This window comes from Alosa pseudoharengus, unplaced genomic scaffold, assembly GCF_046254945.1.
Source record: "Alosa pseudoharengus isolate Yale_2024_CS ecotype anadromous, Long Island Sound unplaced genomic scaffold, YU_APseudo_1.1 YU_APseudo_1.1_scf_8, whole genome shotgun sequence".
Lineage (NCBI taxonomy): Eukaryota > Metazoa > Chordata > Actinopteri > Clupeiformes > Clupeidae > Alosa > Alosa pseudoharengus.
The window spans coordinates 34472140-34492421 of NW_027468870.1; the positions used below are offsets into that span (position 1 = coordinate 34472140).

At 45.6% G+C, this 20282-nt stretch overlaps 1 protein-coding gene across 1 annotated transcript; it reads right to left on the reverse strand.

Moving 5' to 3' along the window:
• Window positions 1-1633: 1633 nt before the first annotated feature.
• adamts15a (ADAM metallopeptidase with thrombospondin type 1 motif, 15a) lies at window positions 1634-20082 on the reverse strand. Its single transcript, XM_076274618.1, has 8 exons — window positions 18962-20082; window positions 12971-13103; window positions 12046-12213; window positions 7925-8211; window positions 7335-7512; window positions 6587-6762; window positions 4760-4935; window positions 1634-4599 (listed from the first exon to the last, which is right to left on the reverse strand). Exons 1-8 carry the CDS (start codon window positions 19895-19897, stop codon window positions 3765-3767), a joined length of 2889 nt encoding a protein of 962 aa, XP_076130733.1. The 5' UTR covers window positions 19898-20082; the 3' UTR covers window positions 1634-3764.
• Between the last annotated feature and the right edge of the window lie 200 nt (window positions 20083-20282).

The window sequence follows — 20282 nt, forward strand, 5'->3', positions numbered from 1 at the left end:
AACAGGAAAAGAGAGTTTCTTCCTATGGTCACCATTTTGGGGTTTTTTTGAGTAATACAGCTCTGCCGGTGAGATCACGGACGGAAGTAGCCCAGATAAACAGATGCCCACTCACATGAGTGTAATGTCTTTGTCCAGACGAGACGCTCGTTTATTCTACCATGATCAAATTCGTCCTAAAAAAATGCCACAAAGACACCAACCCTAACAATGCCACTGCAACAGACACGCACAGACTGCCCACATCAAACCACAATTAATTCCATCAGTGTTTAAGCCATTTGAAGCTTGACAAAATTAAACCCAATGTCCTGAGGCATGTGGCTGAGGCAGACAGACAGGGGAGTCACAGAGTTGGGGGAAAGGAGTCTGATTTAATGGGTCAGTCACATTCGACAGGAAATACAGAAACGGCGTGCTAACGGTGAGATCGTATTTTCCCCCTCTCCCTCCAGTGACTTCCCCGCTCTTCCCATTCCATCCTGTCATCCTCTGGCAGCCGTCCGCTTGGCTCCGGACACTATTGTCTACGAGCGTGAAAAACAAATGGCTGCTCTGAAGAAATATGGAGCTATGGTAAGAATGGAAGAAAAGTGAGGGCCTGAGGATGCGGCGTTCCCTGTCCCGCGTCTCTTAAGGGCTGGGTCCCCCGAGCAGCTGCTTCCAGGCTGGGATGAGGACCTCAGGCACGGACCTGGAGATGTGGACAAGCTGCCTCAGAGCATTTGTATCCCCCCCCCCCCCCCCTGCACACATACACACACACACACACACACACACACACACAAACACACACACACACACACAATCCTTCGTCCACTCCCTAAAGTGTTCTGACGCGGAGCCGGGCGAGAAGTTGAAAGCTGCAGGAAGAGCCGTTTAGTTTTGTCAAGGACGAATGCGTCCAAGCCAGATGCCCAGACAGCGTGCCAAAACACGACTAAAACAAGAGGGGAACAGACCGGGGGGGAGGGAGTGGAGTTGGGGGCGAGAGCAAAACATCTCACGCAGACTGGGCCTCTAGCTCTCCTTTTACATGGCTAACATTTCTTAAGTAGGTCAGGACCAATCTAACGTTCTTATGGCCACTGACTAAACAATGCCTTTAGCTTGATGTAATAGCCCTGTCCACTTTAATATCACAATGCTCAGTCGTGACACCGCTCTCCCCAATGGCTATGTATACAGCTCACCTAATGAAGTCAAGCTTCCATATATGGCCAGGGAATGGGTTTTTCCAGCTGTTGGGCAGGATCGCTTCAGCAGTCTGTTTTCTTTTACACTTGTTCACTCGCTCCTCTCCCACCATCTGATTGGCTGGCTCTCTCTTACAAACAATTTATGACAAACCTTTTGTTTGTCATGCAATAGAACAATACACACATTTGACAAGTAGGCTAATAACACCCAGGCTATGACATAATCTATGGCTTAACGAGTGCTTTATTTCTATATGGGGATCTTTTTAATGACAGGACCATGGAGAGAGTCCTAGGACTTGATGAAGTGTTTGACAAAGACCCTATATGCCTCCTCTTTTTACATTGTTCATTGACTATTTTGTAGTGCTAGGAGTCATGAAAACTCACCCATAAGTTAACATGAAAGAAATACAGAAAAAAACATGTGAAGTGAACTTTCTAAATGTTTTTTTTTATTTGGAATAAATACCTTTAAGTCAAGACCATTCAAAATGCCAGCGTAAACAAAAAAAAAATAATAACAAGACATAAAAAGGTATTTACATGACTTATTTGTGCACAGCCAGATGGATGTATACATGGTATACAAGGCAGCCCATGCAGGACGTTGAAATCTTTTGCAGTACAAAAGCGCAAAAGAAAATAAAATAAAAACATTCCAAGTAATACAGGAACCATCTTTTAGATGGACGATGTGGTCCCTCTTAAGAACCGCACAAAACAAAATGAAAACGTATATGTACTGTATGATGGATTACAGGGATTTCAATAACTGCGAAACAAAAGAACAAGTTCACCACAAAGGCTGTGGACACCAAACATACACACTGTACAGCCTCATCGCCACCGCTCACCTCTCAAAAACGTTTTACTAGTAATAACTTAGTTACTATGGCAACTGTACCAGACAGGGCATGATTATAGCAGCTGCACTGCTGGCTCAATAATAACATGAGGAGGAGCAGAGGACAATTCCGATAAAAAAGCAAACCGCTAAGTACACTTTGAGAATGGGACAAGGAGGACCCGAGGCTTCAAACCGGATGATTAATGGCATATCTCTTGGCTACAATCTACAGCTAGGTAGGTAGAGAGCCCCACCGGGTTTCAGTGATGGTGAAGGGGAATGAGGCACATAGAAGGGACATGGGGAGTCATCCTCAGGGAGCTAATGTGCTAGCGCAGCATGCTGTGTGACACAACACAGACGTCCGAGCGGCCAATGTTTATTTCCTGACCTGCTTCATCTTTGGGGATTTGGGGTGGCTTGTCTGGTCTGTGTTTCTTTCCATGACTTATACTCTTTGAAGTTTTCTTGTCAGGTCTCGTGAGACTACCACACAAAAAGGTTAGCTCTGCAGTTTTATTTGCAGGGATCAAATATGGAGGACTCCCATTTATCAATAACATGTCAAAACAGTGCCATGGAGAAATGGCCGAGGCATACACTTCGTTGTGTGTACATACACACGGTCCTCATGCCTGCACAGTCTCCCCAACCTCTGGGGAAAAGACTGAACTCTCAGCACTCTCCAGGACTTTGGATGCTCTTATTAGCCGAGCTGTTTGAAGCTCAGTTAACCCAAATGCATGACCGACACCACTGAAGCAAGTAACTCCTGCTCCATCGGCCCCTATGAGATCATTAACTCGTGGAGTGAAAGAGCCTTCATGGGCAGTGAGCACAACCCTGTTAATATATTACCCTGTCCCAGTCACAGAAGGCCACAGCTATCTCTCTCTGTCCATCACAAACCAGAGAGTATTGAACAAGTACCCACTGCATCCAGACTTGCAGTACAATGGCATTCACTTAGACTCCTATCTGTTTAAAGGAATGTTCCAGAAATACACCAAATCCATTTTTTTATGTTTGAGAAGATGATAGCACACAAAGCTGCTGTTGTCCCTCCATATTGATTACTTGCTGACACTTACTCACAGGAGTAGAATGTTCCAAGGGTTATGGGCTCAGCAGCTGACAGGACCATGCTAACTCAATACCTAAAACTAACTTCTTGGATGGTTACTATAGCATCACAATGCACTTTTCTACAACATTGTGGAAATATCTCTAGAATGGATTGGATTTAAGATGATACCTCAGTTTCTTACTAGGCTCTGGGCACTGTTAGACTTGTGAACAAAACTGCTGGTTTCTACAGGCAGAAAAAAATATGGGCAAAGAACATAATTTTCTCCTGTTACAACCAGAGGTAGACTTTGGTGTGCTGAAATCTGAAATGAACATCAATGACTCCGCGCTCTACTTTACCTCTGTGCTTTGTTACTCGCTCCTCCTTCTGTCTGTTATTCACATGCCCCTCTCAAAGGCTGTCTGTTTTTATCATCCTCGTGTCTATCCCTGTTGCAGGCAGATGCGAAAATGTATGCACCAGAACGAACACAGTTCTGGATCGTTTTCTGTTTTCTTTTTTTTAGTGTTTCTGTCTTTTCTTTTTTCCTTTTCTCTTTTTTTTTGTTGAATATATCATTTAACAAAATGACAAGTCCATATGTGGTGGTGGTTTGGGGATGGGGTAAGGGAGGGGATAGAGGTCATTAACAGGGCCGTAGTGAACAGAAGTCCAGCTCCTGCGGCTTGCGCTGGCTCGCGCAGTGCTCGCGCGGCAACAACAGTCCCCTTCCTGCGGTGCAGCGCAGCGGCCGCCTCTTGAAGCCCTTGCCGCAGGTCTTGGAGCAGGGGGACCAGCTGCCCACGTCCCACTCTGGGCAGGGGTCCCCGCAGGAGCGGAGCGCGCTGGGCCGCTGGGCCGCCTCGCAGTCCGTCCGCGGCCCTCCGTCGCCGCCCAGGCACTGCACCATCCGCCGCTGGAAGCCGACGCCGCATGACACCGAGCACTCGTCCCAGCCCGAGGCCTGCCACTTGCCAGGCGGCACCGGCTCCTGCTTGGTGAAGGCCGGCGACAGCTTCTCCTTCAGAATGTCCCCGGCTTTGCTCGGGCTGTCGCTGCCGTCGCTGCCGCCGCCGCCACCGTCCTCGGCCAGCACGCTGTTCTGGGCGCGCGTGCGGCCTTCCTTCTTCAGCACGCGCTCCTCCTTGGTCTCGCGCGGCAGGTAGAAGGAGTATCGAATGCGCGGCGGCGTCATCTGCCCCACGGACAGCACCTCCACCGTCAGCGCCTCGCCCAGCGGCTTGACCGCCTGCAGCGTCTCGGACAGGCCTGCCGTACCGCTGTAGCGGAGCAGGCTGCCGCGCACCAGGATGTCCCGCTCCACCGCCGACACTACGTAGTTCCCGTTCAGCAGGTACACGCCTTTGCTGTTCTTCACCGCCAGGTAGTTGTCGTCGTTTACCATGCCCTTATAGCCGCGCTGCCGGATGTCGACATTGGCAGCACCCAACGGGAGCATGACCACGAAGTTATAGCCGTGTCTGGGGGAAACGAAGGCGACACACAAAAGCAGAGCACACAACATTACGTCAGGATGTTTTATAGACTTAGCAGGGAAATGACTAATGCAATATGTCGGTTGCAGTGGGAGGTTACAGGCGAATCGGGCCAAAGGGTGTGAGCGCATCTGAGTTCACTCACATGGGTTTTGTGAAGAGGCCAGAGACTTTCTTGCAGTTTCGGTTGTCTCCCCCACAGATTCCACACTTGTCGAATTTCTTGCTGGAGCCCAATTTGCCGTCACACCCAGCCTTGATGCACTTTCCTTGGACACAAACCGAGGAGGAATCTGGGGAGCAGGGCGTACCATCCACCACCTGCGGAGAGGAGAGGAGAGCAGATATGATATCTCCTTTTTATTACATTTTTCAGAGATGCCACAGAGGATTTGTGAAGCTCACATACCAAATATGACCCCTTTCCAAATATCGGCGTCTGGCTACATTTCACATAACCGGCCAACAGTTTGACTTTTTTTTATGAAATGATTTCCTTTTGTCTGTGAACAGATATGTGGCTAGTGTCCCAGTCGTGTCTTTGAAATATTAGGAGTTTACAAATGTTTCGCACAGCACAAGCCAATCGCATCCCACCCCTGTGAGGTCAGCCAGGTCAGCATGTGCGTGCCAAGGTCAGAGTGGGACGAAAGTGTGAAGCCCATCCAGCTTAGCAGTGGGTCAGTGAGCTCCACCTGGGCAACTCTTGGCATGCCCATCTCCTCGAGGCTGTGCTTAACAGTACCCAGTCAGATCCATATTCTATTGCCTGTTCTAGCTGAGCGGCATTCACTCTCCTGGTCCACAAAGTGGTGGATTGCCCTCTCTTTTGGGCATGACGTGGCCCTCATCCAACTGATCTGAGATCAAGGGCCCCTATTCTATGTCACCATCTCCTGACATTGCCCCCCCCCCAACTCCTCCTCCTCCTCCTCCTTCTCTACAGGCTAGGCTGAAGACACATACCTCTGATGCTGCTGCAAAGTTTCACTCCTCACCCTTGTATCTATGAACGATGTAGCCCTCCCCCTCCCTCTGATTCTAAGTTTTTCTCTTGATTCTTCTCATCTTTCTCTTCTCCCCCCCCCCCCCCCCCCCCCCCCCACACACACACACACACACACACACACACACACTCACACATACACACTCACACACACATACACAAGCCCCTCTCCCTATTGTTCATGATAGAGTTCGCCTACTTACACAATCTTACACAGCCAACTGCAGCTGACGCTGTACATTGAGAAAAACAACGCTCCTACTATTTCTATCTCTCTCCATCTGTTTGTCTCTTAATCAACTCTTAGTCCTGTTTATATCTGAAGGAGCTATGGCTTCCATGTGCATGTGAAGGAGATGTGTCTGCCAAAGGTTTTGTATCATTAATGCAGACACACAGTGCATTATCCACGTGCAACGGAAGACTCTTACAGGCTTCCATAATTTCTCATAATTGTTTTCTTTTCTGCCAAAGTGCATTTTGTTTGCTAGTTCTCTAGTAAACATCATCGGTGATGTCCTGGATTTAATAACAAGGAGTTTGTAAATATTTTTCCAGATGGGTCATGTCCAAGGAATTGTTTAACATAGAGGCCCACTAAAATGCAGTTCAGCAGTTTGTTGTAGCGGGGAAAAAAGTAGATCTAAGCAGGTACTGTTGTAAACAGTTCACTTACTAATTGTAATGCATTTAAAACTGCAACAAAGATTAGTTGTTGTCAAAGGACGTCAGACAGGTCATAAACAATCTTTATTAGGGGCAAGTAATAAGTCATCAAGCTCAATTAGTTCTAATTACAGTACATGCTGGTTTTGGCTGAATATTTGACATCAGCTTGAACCAGTGTTGGCCGTTCTAGCCCAATTTCCACATGGCTGTGACAACTATAAGATTGATAACAAGCAACAGGATATGTAAACAGTTTTAAAAAAGAATGGATAAGAGGATTTGTGTCAATTTGCTTACCTTGGGGGCGAGGACATAGAAGTAGCCTGTGCCATTGGCCCTGCAGATGAGCTTGCACTTATCCTTGGGCGAGACTCCCGAGTACTTTGGCACCCACACCACGGACGGAGTCAGACGGTTGGTGTTGAGGCTGAAGCCGTTGAAGGCCTCACACTGCTCCTCCCGGTAGCTCTTGCCTGTGCAGAGGAGGAAGGACAGGTCAAGCAATACAAAGGTCAAAGGGCACCAGCACCCGCAACGCAACTCAAGGGGGGAATGTGAGGTCCTGTTAAGGTCACCGCAATCTTTTCTGTCAGTCTGAATCTATAAACTACTCAAGCTTTTCCATTAGCAACCTGCGGGCAAAACCAGACATATTTGCAACCTCATATTTCCCTGATGGGTATCTGCTGCTAGTAGTTTATGCAAATAGGAGGCCAAAAAAATGTACGTCTCACCCTTAAACCTTGAAATCATTTTGTCAGCTTAATGAGGTAACCATTACTGTGATATAGCCACATAAATGGCATTCTTCAGTTAAAACACACACAGATAAACTGACAGCCATACAAATCAGCCTACTTTTTTATGAGCAAAAGGCCGAATAGGCTTTTCCACTTGCGGAAAATTGACTTTTTGTCCAATCAGGTCATCCAAGGCAACTTTCTCCTATGAATGAGGGCTGTCTGAGTTCAAGGCGAATACCAACATGTCCGCAACAACATCAACAACCAAAAAGCCAACTTTATTTGGGAGCCTGGGCCCTCACCTGTGTCTGGGCACGGTGTCAGGTTGCATGAGCGGTACTTGACCCGCACACCCTGGCAGTATTTGCCCCCGTTGGCAGGCACCGGGTTGTTGCACTCCCTCTTGGCCAGCTGCACCCCACCTCCACAGGTCCTGGAGCACGTTCCAAAGGCGCCCCACTTCCCCCATCGGCCATCCACCTGAGGAGAGACGAGAAACGTGTCTGGACGGGTCAGCACTGAGTGCTGGGCTTCTCTTTTCTCATCACAGAGGTTTTGTGTTTTAGTGACGTGCCAAAGACAACCCTGTTTCTGTGGGGGTAGTGGGTAACAAGTAGGCATTGGCGCGCTGACTCTCTGTAATACACACTTGGCTAATATCACACTGCCGTGACAGTTCCAGGAAACGCGTCTCATGACAATGAGATTGCTGGAAGGCGCCACAGGCACAGAATTGACTTCAAAGTGGCGCAGAGACGGGTGGAAGCATGAATTTCTTGTATAGTCTAGCATGTCTGCTTTATAATCGAAGTATTCTAGCCCTTACCACATGCATGCATTGTGTGTCCCGGTCCCACAACCTGTTGGGTGGACATCCCTCCAGTCCACTCACCTTAATCTTTGTGACGTCCTGCTTCTCGGTGCAGACGCCACGCAGGCAGAGCTTGCCATCGCCGCAGGCGGTGCCGTCGGCCCAGGGGAAGTGGCGTGTCTGGCACACCAGCTGGCCACGGGTCTTGCCCGTGCACCACAGCCGGTTGCAGGGCGTCTCGATGAAGGGGCAGGGCTTGGAGCCAGTGCCGAAGGCCAGCTCGCACTGGCGGTCCAGACTGTAGGAAACGCCGGGAAGCACTTCAGACAAGGCCAGAGGCTTCTGCGGCTGGTCGAGCAGGCACTCACCTGCAAAGACATAAGGAAGGCTCAGTCTGTGGACCAATCACATACCATGTGGATTTATGGCTACACGTCACTCAGTGTTATTCTAAATACAGTATATAGTATTACTAAAGTACAGTATCAACCCATTCATAGCACCACTGGCCATATATTAACATAAATGTCAATTCATTTTTACACAAATTATCTTTTGAAGAGGGTATAGTAGATATTCACTTTATTACAGCATTGATTAATAATGCAATCACATGCAAAATGTATAATTTTGCTTATAGACTTGATGTTAATTCCAAAATAAATTTTAGGTCACACCTAACTCTCTGATACATTACAAAGTGTCCTTAATAAATGTATTTAATAGTCAATTAACCTATACTTAGTTTACTTATGTTAATGCATGTTGTTGCTGCATGAGGTTTTGGTTACAGTCAGGTTTGCACTTCAAATGTGAAATAGTATCTACTTTTATTAAAAATGCTGGTGGTGTTTAAAGTATTATTACAGGGTATTACATATTGCTTACTTAAGTAAACGTCATAAAACGGAACACCATAATGTTTCACTCAATGTTTATATTTTGTAATTATGTTGTATATTGTTCTTAATTCAAAGGATTGATCCCAAGAGCAAAAAAGCAGAGCTGAATAATAAGCTTGGGGAATTGTGTGGCCTTGGGTTATGCCTGTAAAAAATTTCTGATATCTGCGGTTTCCTCTTGAGCCTTTGTTCAAATAAACAGTTATGTCAGACAAATGTTTGCCTTTTCCCTCTCTCTTTTCAAACATCAGACAATCCCTGTATGCTTATGTGTGTGTGTGTGTGTGTGTGTGTGTGTGTGTGTGTGTCTGTGTGTGTGTGTGTGTGTGTGTGTGTGTGTGTGTGTGTGTGTGTGTGTGTTTGTGCAGAGGCTCCCATATGGTATTAACATATGTGTACCAGAGGAGGCTCCTTCATTGAGGAAAGGGAGGAACACCCTCCCTAAAATTTCAGAGAAAAATAAAAAATATATAAAGTGAATTACTAATCTGATAAATTACTGTTAATATTACTATTTTTAACACTTTGAATGAACAAAATCGTTCCCCTAGGTCAAAATGCCAACAGCACCCCCTATCGCTATTGAAAATTACTGTATGGAGGAGCTTCCTCCTCAAGCCCCTCATTGAAGTCCATTATAAACGCCTCGGGCCCCAGCGGCTCGTGAATCACGTCGTTTTCAATGGCCAAGGGAGGAAGCTCCTCCGTACAGTAATTTTCAATTGCGATAGGGGGTGCTGCTTTTAGCGGCAACGGTTCAAGAACGTTATCTGCAGTCTACGAATCTTATGTTGAACGGAAAGCTTGTTTTTTGCTCGTGAAATAAACAGTACAATGGAATCAGAGGACAATCTCAAATCTTTTATACATTCAAATACACTGTGAATACACTGATGTATGATGAATGTTTATCAAAGCAGGAAGACCAGCTCCAAAAATTCATATTCCAAAACAAGACGGTAAGGCTAGTGTAGGCTACTGAATGCTACATAGTCAGACAAATAGGCTACTAATGGCTAACTGGTAACGTTAGCACAGAAAACAATCAGCCATAGCCTACTGCTGACCTGTCACATACGTGGACAGTTCACTTGGTGATAAAACATTTTGGGATAGTTATGCGTTGTTATAATCATCCAAGTTATGCTTTCATAAATTCCCACTTAGCTATTACAACCTGTCTTTAAATTATAGCGATTTGGCTTTAAAAACAATAGCATGTTACAAATAGCCACATTTAAGGTCTATTTTTAATGGTAAATAGTTACATGGTTTTATAAAACAAGTGTCTATTTTTATTATTATAGACTTTTCTGCCAATATATTACACTGAGCAAAACCTCCAGACTTTCCGTAATTTTTCACATCTGGAAAACAGTATTTCATACTTCCCAGACCTAAATTTACATTTATTTACATTTACATTTATTAATTTAGCACTATTATCCAAAGTGACTTATATATTTAAATTATATTACAAAGTCCATTGTCCCTGGACGAATTTGGGGTTAAGTGCCTTGCTCAAATGCACAATGGTTGAAGCCAAGAATTGAACCCACAACTTTTCTGGCTGCTGCATGCTTGCCTAGCTCCTTAGGTCAGACCCCCCCCCCCCTGCTACATAGTACATACTGCTGCCATAAATGTGTCTGGATAGGCGGCCTACATACTCTATTGTTCACATATGCCACCAACACCATCACAACCTCACATTTGCCACTAACGCCAATCAAGCAGACATTCCTTCCTCCGTTATTTTTTTAATCACCAGCCGCCACTGATGTGTACACTACGAAGTCCATGGCATCTTAGCCAGTGTCTGTCAGATGTTTGTCTCTTTGAAGACAAGACATGCCTTCTTGACGCCTCTAAAAGCTGTACTGCTTTAACACCCCTCCTGCCCATCACACCCTACTGTATATAAACACAAGTCCTCTCCTTGTCTCTGAATTCATGAATACTCTGCACAATGTTGACATCATTCAATGATTCAGTGATTGATTTAAACAGCCCAACTGTGACATCATTCTTTTGGTTCATAGACAGCAACTCTTTCAGCCTTTATACTGACCGCTATCCTGCTTATCCAGGCTAAGGCAGCTGGCCAGAGAGGGCAGAACAAACTTTGCTAGAGACTCCATGCACAGTGCTGGATTTCACTGATAAGAATGAACACGACATGACCCTTTCAGTGAATAAGTGCTCTTGAATGTCAAGCTTATTTTAAGAAACTGTAATGAAATATCACCAAAGGATTTGTGGTGAGAAGGGTTTATTATCATACAATGTTGATACTGAAAAACTAAGAGGACAACATCTGATATATCATTCTGCACTTCCGTACAAATTGAAGGGCTTGTCTGAGTGTGTGTGAGTGATTGTGTGATTGTGTGTGTGTGTGTGTGTGTGTGTGTGTGTGTGTGTGTGTGTGTGTGTGTGTGTGTGTGTGTGTCTGGCCATTTCTCTTTACGACTTTCCGCAGTGGCAGTAATGAGGTGCAACAATCACATTCCCCTTGTTGCTATCAGAGCAAAACAACAAACACAAAAAAAACCTGACCCGGCCAAGATGCTATTTTAACCTGCGTGAGAAAGTTCGGACGGACTACACCTAGCTGCCAGCAGGACCCACAACCGCAGCAGGTTGCCTGTCATAACCCCGTCTAATTTCAGACAGATGGAGGCGCTCGAAAATAACAGCTTGTCACATGCGCTCCCCAAATTGCCGAGATCGGGAGCCAGACATGGTGGTTTGCCCTGGTTGGCAGTGGCCATGGAAGAGAGACTGCAGAGCTTCGCATCACAGCATGGCTGGCTTGAGTCGGGAGAACAGCCCTACTGCAATCATCTTCAGGAAGGTCAAACTCCCCTGCTTCAGTTGGGCAGGAGGTGTCGCTGTGCCAATTGTGTGGGTGCGTCCTATGCATGACTAGTTTTTATGATGGAGCCACCCATGTCTGCTATGCTCTCTCACCTCAAGCAACATTCATGGTGGATATTACACCTCCTAACTCGTGCCACGGCCTTGTTTCAGGGAAGCTAACTCGAGCAAATGACGGTCGGAGCTTGAGATTTTTTCCACAGCTACTTGTCGGAGGAAGGAACTCCACAACTACATCTTCCAGAGGAACGTGTTATTTTAAGTGACTGCGTTTGGCGCTTAACCTGAAGCTGTGAGGAGAGAAAATAGAATGTGTCTGAGGGGTCACTGAGGGTCACCACTGCTCTCCATCCTCGTCAGCGATAAAAACGTTTTAAAAAAAAGTCAAGTTGACTAAACACAAAGGCTATGAAGGCTCACCGTGTCCACTGTCCAGGAAGTCTGTAATGATGGCCGCGCTGCATGGTGACCAAGGGCTGGTGCGGTTGATCTGGATCAGTGTGGGGGACATCATGTGGTTGTCCTTCAGCTTTCCGAAAACTTCCTCACAGGCTTTCACATTGTCATGGGGCATGTTGAAGACGTGGCCTGTCAGGAGAGAGAGAGAGAGAGAAAGGGAGAGAGAGGGAGAGAGAGAGAGATAAAAGGATGAGAGAGAAAAAAGAACAAGGGAGGACAGATGAGCCTCGGCAATCAGTCAGCCAGCCGGCCACATCCCCCCTCGGCCGTCGCCTGTGAGAGCCAAACGGCAGTGCGGGGCCTCCGGGGCTTGTTTTTGTGTGAATCAGGTCAGCCGTCTCCCCACAGTCATGAGTCAGCGCGGGGGACCGGTGCCAATTTTCCGTTTTGTCTTGTCAGCAGTAATCCCACATGCATGAGAAGCAGCTCTGCGGTGCCCCTAGCAGCCCTTTCTGCTCTCCTCCCCTCTCCTCTCCTCCCCTCCCCTGATCCTCCCCTGATCCTCCCCTGATCCTCCATCTGCATCCCCCCACCCTCACCCCCGCCTCCAGCCCACAACCCCTCCCTGACTCCCACTCATCATGAGTCAGTCCTGGAGTCTTCCCCAAACATGCCAATGTTTAGTCGCTCGCTCCATGGTCCGACCGCAGCTCCGGTGGGAGAGCTCCAGGGGAGGAGTTGTGTATACGCGGTGGGGATGGGTAGCGTAATCAAAAACTCAAATAAACAACCACGGGAACTGGGTCGGTCGGGTGAGCACGAAGAGGAGCCAAGGCCCTGTACGTGTTGGGGAGTCAAAGTCATGCGTGGAGGAGTCATGGAGGTGCTGTGGATCAGACTCACCGGGGCGAGGAGCAAGAGGAGGAGGAAGAGGAAGAGGGCTTACCGAGTTCGTGGGCAGTGGTGAAGGCCGAGGGCAGGCCGTCATCTTCAATCACCGAGCAGCTCCTCTTGGGGTCACACATGGTGCCCACGTCGGCCATGCCCAGCGTGTCACAGGTGGACGCTCCACACAGGTCCTGGAACAGACACAGACACTGATTGAGCCTGACTGCAGAGCGTGGAGGCTGGCCTGGAGTCAGACAGCCACAGAAACACATTCCCATCTGAATTCATTTAGCACCTGACCTCCTCCAAAACTCTTGAAAAGAGTAATCATAACAACAGAGAGTTGAGACCTACAATTGCCATTAACCTGTCAGTGTTGACCACTGTGTGGATATTTCATCCTCATATAATCATTGTGGCTAAGACAAAACTATATTTACAGAGAGGATGATTAGAGTACATTGCTCATTTCAGCACTAAAAAGGTCCTAAATTCTAAAACAATTGAATAAGCTCTTTGGCTTTGACACACATCACATGCCCAAATGGACACAGCCATACACATAATTTAGGTGATGAAAGAGATATTGAGGAGTCACTTTGTGGTGCTTTTTAAAGGATGGCCCAGTCCTGACCACCATTTCATCAAACTCTGAAGGAATTCTGGGAAGCGCCTCTTGTTTCCATAGAATTTATTGACGTGTGACCAAAATCCCAACCAAAAACATATTGAGAAGAGAGAGATTTGCTCTCCAAAAAAGGGAATTTCGTTTCTGAGCATTTTTCATCCAAAGAGAGGGATTCCAGATGGCCTGTTAAATTTATTTCTGATTTTGGTGCTACATGAGGTAATGCTGCTGCTTCAGAATGTTGCAGTTGAGGGGCAAAATTTCCAGTTGACCTATATTTTTTTACCACCAAGTTTAACACTAAACCTCTCAAAAAATGTTTGTTTAGCTGTCTGATATAAATACGGTTTCCTGACGATAGAACAGGACATGGTGACACACCTTCTATGGGCAGTTTCCCAAAAACACTATCTTATTTGGATAGCCCAAATCATATTGACAAAAGCCATGTACAGATTTAGGAATTACACCTACAATCTAGCCATTGCAACTTATCTGTGAAATGAAAACATGACTTATCAAACGACTAAACCACATAAGCCTCTCTGCTTCACACAACCTGCCAGTAATGAATCAAACTTTTCAAAAGTGTATCCAAGGAGAAGATCCAAATCACTGTAACAAATTGTTCATGGACTCCAGTTGTTGACCAATGAGAAATTCAATCCAGATGTCCATATGAGAGTTTGGGGTGGTTATCAACAACAACAAAGAAACATACACACGCATATGCACACATACAATGCTGCTTAACAAAAAGATACATTGTTTCCCAGCAGTAAGCAATGTTTCAGAGGTGACCTACTTCTAGAGACAGCAATTCTGGCTTCTTTTGAGATGACTGCGAGCTGCGAACCTCCAAGGACAAACAATAACCAAACACGCTTTTGCCTGACCTCCTTTGGGGGGACACGCCAAAAACACCACAGCCAAAAGTTACGTTCTTCTCCAAAATCCACTGCACCAATGCTAGCTGTAGAGTTCAAATATGTCAGCAGCAACAGAGCCACATTCTTAGCTCAGTGTTTGACGTGAGGGCCAAGGTGTGGAAACAGAGGAGGACCGGGAAAGTAACTTTGGTAAGCCTTGTATCCATAGTGCATTATGAATACATTCATAAAGTGATATAAAGTATTCATGACAAGTCCATACTACGACTACTAATAGCAATGATGACTGCACTCATAGTGTGTTATGTAGTAGAAACCAAAAAAGCTTGAAGAATCAGAATGCAAAATAATGTTTATTTTACCACTTGGTAAAATTATGACAAATGCTGTTTATTCAACAAATGGACTTTATAAAGCCATTATGTGACCCCATGCATGCTTTCATAATACATGTTTGGGTAGGACTTTATAAGTGTAGTCTATTTATAGACATGTCAGATGCTATGATCCGTTATGAATACTTTATAACATTTATGAATGTGCTTTTAATGCCTTGTGGATCTGAGTTTAAGAAAACCATAACTTTTACTGCGGGATAATGGCAAAATATGAGAGGCTTTTGTTTGTCTGGAGTTTATTTACAATACATTTGGGCTCTCAGCTGATGTTTCTACCCAGTGAGTGACCTAAGGGCCTGAGGGCCTGATCTGACCCCTGAACTGATCATCCATCTAACTATTCACTCATACAGATGGCTTATAAGTAAAGGGGGTCAAATATGATTCACTTTTGTCTATAAAGGTAGACATTTGCAAGAATGTCTGTGGTGCCTTTTTAACATTGCACAAAGAGATGACTGCACATTGAAAAATTGTTCTAGGCAGTAGTTTATTTTGGTTCTGCACAAGAAGACTCAAGCCAGTTTTGATCTGTATTATCAGAAATGTCATGGTTTCACATGTGACAAACAATATGATGGACTCTATCTGCATTATTTGTGTTGCTCTATCATTTAACATTAAACCTGTTGCTGACCAAATATACAGCAGTTACTAATACCAATTGCTACATTGAAACACTTGGTCAGACCCATACATCAGATTCAGTACAGTAACATGAGAAAAAAAGAATATGGAAATACCACACTAATCTTTCCACAAATCAACTAATACTTCTGCAATGCCTTTGACAGGATGGTGCTCTAGTGTTTCTGAAAGCTGGTAAGTGACCTGTCTGGTACTTTGGATCGCTTTCAAAATATACCAGACTAATGACACTACCTCCATGACATAAAGAATCCCGAGCTTTCATGATCCTCTGGACGTCTGCCTGAAGTTAATTAGCCTTGACAAAGCCCGTGGCCCAGGGAAATTAATCTTGAACCCCCAAAGTCATTCATCCTTGTGGGAATGCCTGACCTCACCTATGATGCATTGTTTGATTACATAAAGAGTTTCCTGCATCCCCACCACCTACAGGTGTGGTTAGGACTAGTCACAAATCAACTGGGGGTGGGGAAAAAATCCCCTTCAGCGGGACTGACCCAGTTGGCATCCAGTGGTGCAAACATATGATTTTCATTACGCCTTTATAAAATCCAAACTCTTCCATGTGTGCATTGACAAACTGCTAGGTCTTCAAATGATTCTCCTCTCTCTCTCTCTCTGGTCTTTTCTTTCTCTCTCTCCCTCTCTTTGTGTCTTTCTTTCTTTCTTCTTCTTTTCTTTCAGATAAATCTTTAACTCTCCTCACCCCCATACACACATTCTCTCCAAACAGCCAAAATCCACCCACCACCTGACTACAGGGTATTCAACAGTAATGTGAGTCCAAAGCCTGTGACACATAAAATCCACATAAAATCAATCAACCACAGGACTGCAAGCATGCAAAGTCGTGCCTTAACACACTGACAACCTCTTAATGGTGTCCATGTAACAAGCTCTTCATGACGGAACCATTACTCTTTGTCTCCATGCCTGCCCCACTGTTAATTGTTTAGCTACGGAACTGGCTTGTGCTGGTTTTTATGAAGCATTTACAGTTACAACTCTGTATGACGTAGCTTCAGATGGATCACCGGGAGTCCTTTTCCACACACTACCGCTTTCAGAACAGGTACAAAAGGAGAAAATGACTTATGCAGGGGCACTGCCAAACGTGCAGCACTGCCAATGCACCCAAAGCTTTCTTTATTATGTGCTAATCTGGTGGTGACCAAGAACTCTATAAAGGTGTGTGTGTGGGTTGAGAAAGGGTGTACACCCAAAACCACAGATATTTCGACTTTCGATGCGGGGCATCAAAGACGTGGAACCTTGTGCAACCTCTCCAGAAAAAAACACCCCAGCAGTCACACTTGACCCAAGCCGGATTCCAAGCATGAATGACTTTCCACATGTTCCCCATATCTTCCAGGAGCCGTTCAATGCATTTGCATTTAGTGTGTGAACTTGTGGCCGTACTTTCTCATAACATGGAAAACACCCTGGGAGTATTGGAGGACATGCACTGCAAAGATGAGGCATGAGTTAATCATAACACACACACACACACACACACTCACTCTCTCTCTCTCTCACACACACACACACACACACACTCACTCTCTCTCTCTCACACACACACACGCACACACACACACACACACACACACACACAGGCACAAAGGAAGGTATGGTAACACAAGGGAAAATGTTCCAGTGCTACAGAGGCGCGGCGCGATGCTGCTCCCCCGGGCCACAGCTGAGCTGTGAGGGCGTTGTGCGGTGGGGCGAGGGCAGGTGTGTCAGGGACCTGTGGGATTTGGAGGCTCTTCTCTCTCGCCGGGGCTCCAGAGGCTCTTGCTCCAGCTGACTAGGCCCTCCAGGAACATCCATAATGGGAAACAGGCCTCCTCAGAAGGGACAGCCAGTGGGATGGAGAACGCAAGGGGGAAAAGTTAGATCACTCACAGCTGGAGCTGGGCTGGGGGAAGATCCTTGCAGAAACAGGACACTTCCCGTTGTTGTTGCACCCCTCAGAGAGCTACATCACCACCAGCCACTGGCAGATTAGGTTCTAAGCACTACATTTGGCTCCGACAAATGACTGTGATTATCAGACTAAGTCTATTGAATACATCCTTCCCAATGACATGGTGCGTTACTGACAAGAAGCATAGGCCATTAGCATCATCAAGCAACCTAATTTGATACTGCTCTGTGTCAAGCAGTTGAATGTAGATGGTAGGGAATTATGTTCTTGAGATTTATACAATGTCCACCGTAGCTTATCATGGTGTGAACAGTATCAAATAAAAAGACAGGCCCACAGCTTATACCTTGTATCCAACAGTATGCTGCTCAGTGCCATATTAGAAGGGTGTACACATGTGTACAAGTGTGTCTGTATTGTTTGGCCAGTCTTGTGATGTGTTAAACCAAAAAATGTAAAACACTGAAGTCACTCGAATGTCAGACCAGCTCTATTTTATGGTAGTAATACTTGAAGGAATTTAGGGAGTAACTTTGGACCCTCGCACAAAAACCTAGCAGGCCCTAAGGAAGACAACAAGAGGAAAATGAACCCCCCTGGTGGAATTACTCATTTTGAAAACAGTGGGTGGTCCGATGATTAACATTGGTCAGATGTTCACCATGGTCTGATTTTATGGAAAGAAGTTGATTAGTAACCATGAGAGTCTCAGTGCTTATGAATCAAATTTACCAGCCGTGATGGAGCATGTGGTTAGATTCTAGGAATGCCATGATTGTCATCAAGACAATTATCAACATTGTAACATCAATCACAGAGACTGATACGTCTTTGGCTTGCCAGGAGGCAGATTAGACCCTGAAGATACCCTCTTTCAGTGTTACAAGTGATGACCTACTCACCAATAGACACTTTTTCCTGAGTTTGGGAATGAAACTCAAGATCACCCCATGATATGTTTTCATCATGTAAAACAGTCTTCCAACTGTTCCATTCCAATCCACATCCATCAAGGTCCTGGCTCACTACCAGGGTGAACATGTTCCAGGACACCGATAGAATGAGGGAGTGATTGATTTTATGGTGAGTGTCTGACAGATGCATTCTTCCACACAGTGAATTACCTGCAGACGGCAGCATCCCGGGGTCATGTTTGACCTTTGACCTTCTCCAGGGCACATAAAACAGACCCCATGAACCTGATGCTCCTGTTGCAACCTGCCTCACTCGACTTTTTGCACATCCATCACGCTCCAGGTTGGCAAAGTGTTCAGAAAACTCTCAACACCTGTTCTGCTAAACATTCTATACAATCTTGTTGAATAGCAGATTTTCATTTCAGTTTGTGATGACAGGGTGACAAATGTTCACAAACAAACACTACATGGCCACCATAACATAATATCATATTATCACAACATAATCATCATAACTTTAGGCTGATGACTATGGGGTCTTTCGGTACACAAAATAATAACCTTTTTTAGATGATACCATTCAACAATAAATAAATAAATAAAAGAGCACCCCCTACTGAACTGTGCGGATATCTTACCTGTTTGGTGAAAAGGATGGCAGTATCCCAATATTCTGGGTGTTTGTCGTTGTTTTTGTTCAGCTTCTTCTGCCAGGTGCAGAAGTTACGCAGTGTCATCGCTGCATTCCCAGAAACCTTGGGTCCCTTGTCAGCCTCGTTAATCACCATAAACTTGACAACTACGATGCTGATGGAGTTGAGTATGCTCGGGTGCTTGTAAAGCCTGGCCGCAACTGACATCAGGGTCAGGAGGTAATGTTTGAGGTCATCTCCATGGAATTTAGCCATAGACTCGTCGGCAACAACCAGTGTCTCGACATATCTCGGAATAGAGGCAAATCGCTTCGACCGGCCCTTCAACACAGTTTCAGTCATATTGTGCGCATTAAGATCCTTTAAGTGCTTGTATTTCTCCAGTGATTGCGTTGCATCCTGGTTCAAAACAGAGTCCACAGCGCACCTGGATGTGGAGTTGCCACTGAGATTCGCGTTGGTCCGACGTCGGATAACATGCGTTCTCTCATCTCTCCAGTAGATTCCCGTAGACGTGTCATTCATCGCAGGTTTAATAAAATATTCCCAGCCATTGTAGCCAAAAGCACCATGCAAGCCGTTGCAAAGACTAACTGCTGCGTAAGAATACCGCTCAGAGTTGACATCACCGGAATAGAAACACCGGCTCAGCTCTGCGCTCTCAACATCGCTTTGCGCGGTGACAGTCGGCGCAATGAAACTTGAATCTGGATGCAAATCGAGAACAAAATCCTGCTCAAATGCACTAATTTTGATAAGAATGTTTTGAGGAAATGTCTCCCTGTCGTTTTTAACAAAATTATTATTCCCTAAATGAGGTTGATCGAGACGTGCAGGGAAGCAAAATGCACTCTGCATTGAAAGAACAATGTCACAATGAGCAATTAGCAAATTCATGAGAATAACTGTCCTTATAAACATTGTGCTGATGAGTGAAAACAGTTATCAAAAATCTGAGACCACTTCGTGCAGGAAATCGCAAAATAAAAAAATAAAACCCGCGATGATAATCCAGACGCTGCAGTCTAAAAAGTTGCCTTTGAACGTCCTCTCATTGCAAAATTTCCAAGCGAAAGATCCATTCCCTTGCTCTACCTGTATGCTGTGGCGACTCTGTCCCTCTGTCGACTTTATGCTTGCGCGTCATGTGTAAACATTAAGGGATTGTAATCAGAGTTTTTGGGGAGGTGCTCGGAGAGCTCATTGGGTATGCCTCTCAGGTTAAGGTTAGCCCTGCAACCACTTGTAGCTCTGCAAGCTTTAACATCATCACTCGCGTGCTGCAATAAATGTGCTTCCCTCCCAC

What these genes read in the sequence shown, in the direction of transcription:
- adamts15a (XM_076274618.1), bottom strand. Translation starts at nt 19,897, where the DNA reads ATGTTTATAAGGACAGTTATTCTCATGAATTTGCTAATTGCTCATTGT. An exon ending in CACCACTGCCCACGAACTCG is followed by an intron (nt 12,214 to 12,970) that starts GTAAGCCCTCTT and finishes CTCTCCTGACAG; the next exon opens with GCCACGTCTTCAACATGCCC. An exon ending in AGGACGTCACAAAGATTAAG is followed by an intron (nt 7,513 to 7,924) that starts GTGAGTGGACTG and finishes GTCTCTCCTCAG; the next exon opens with GTGGATGGCCGATGGGGGAA.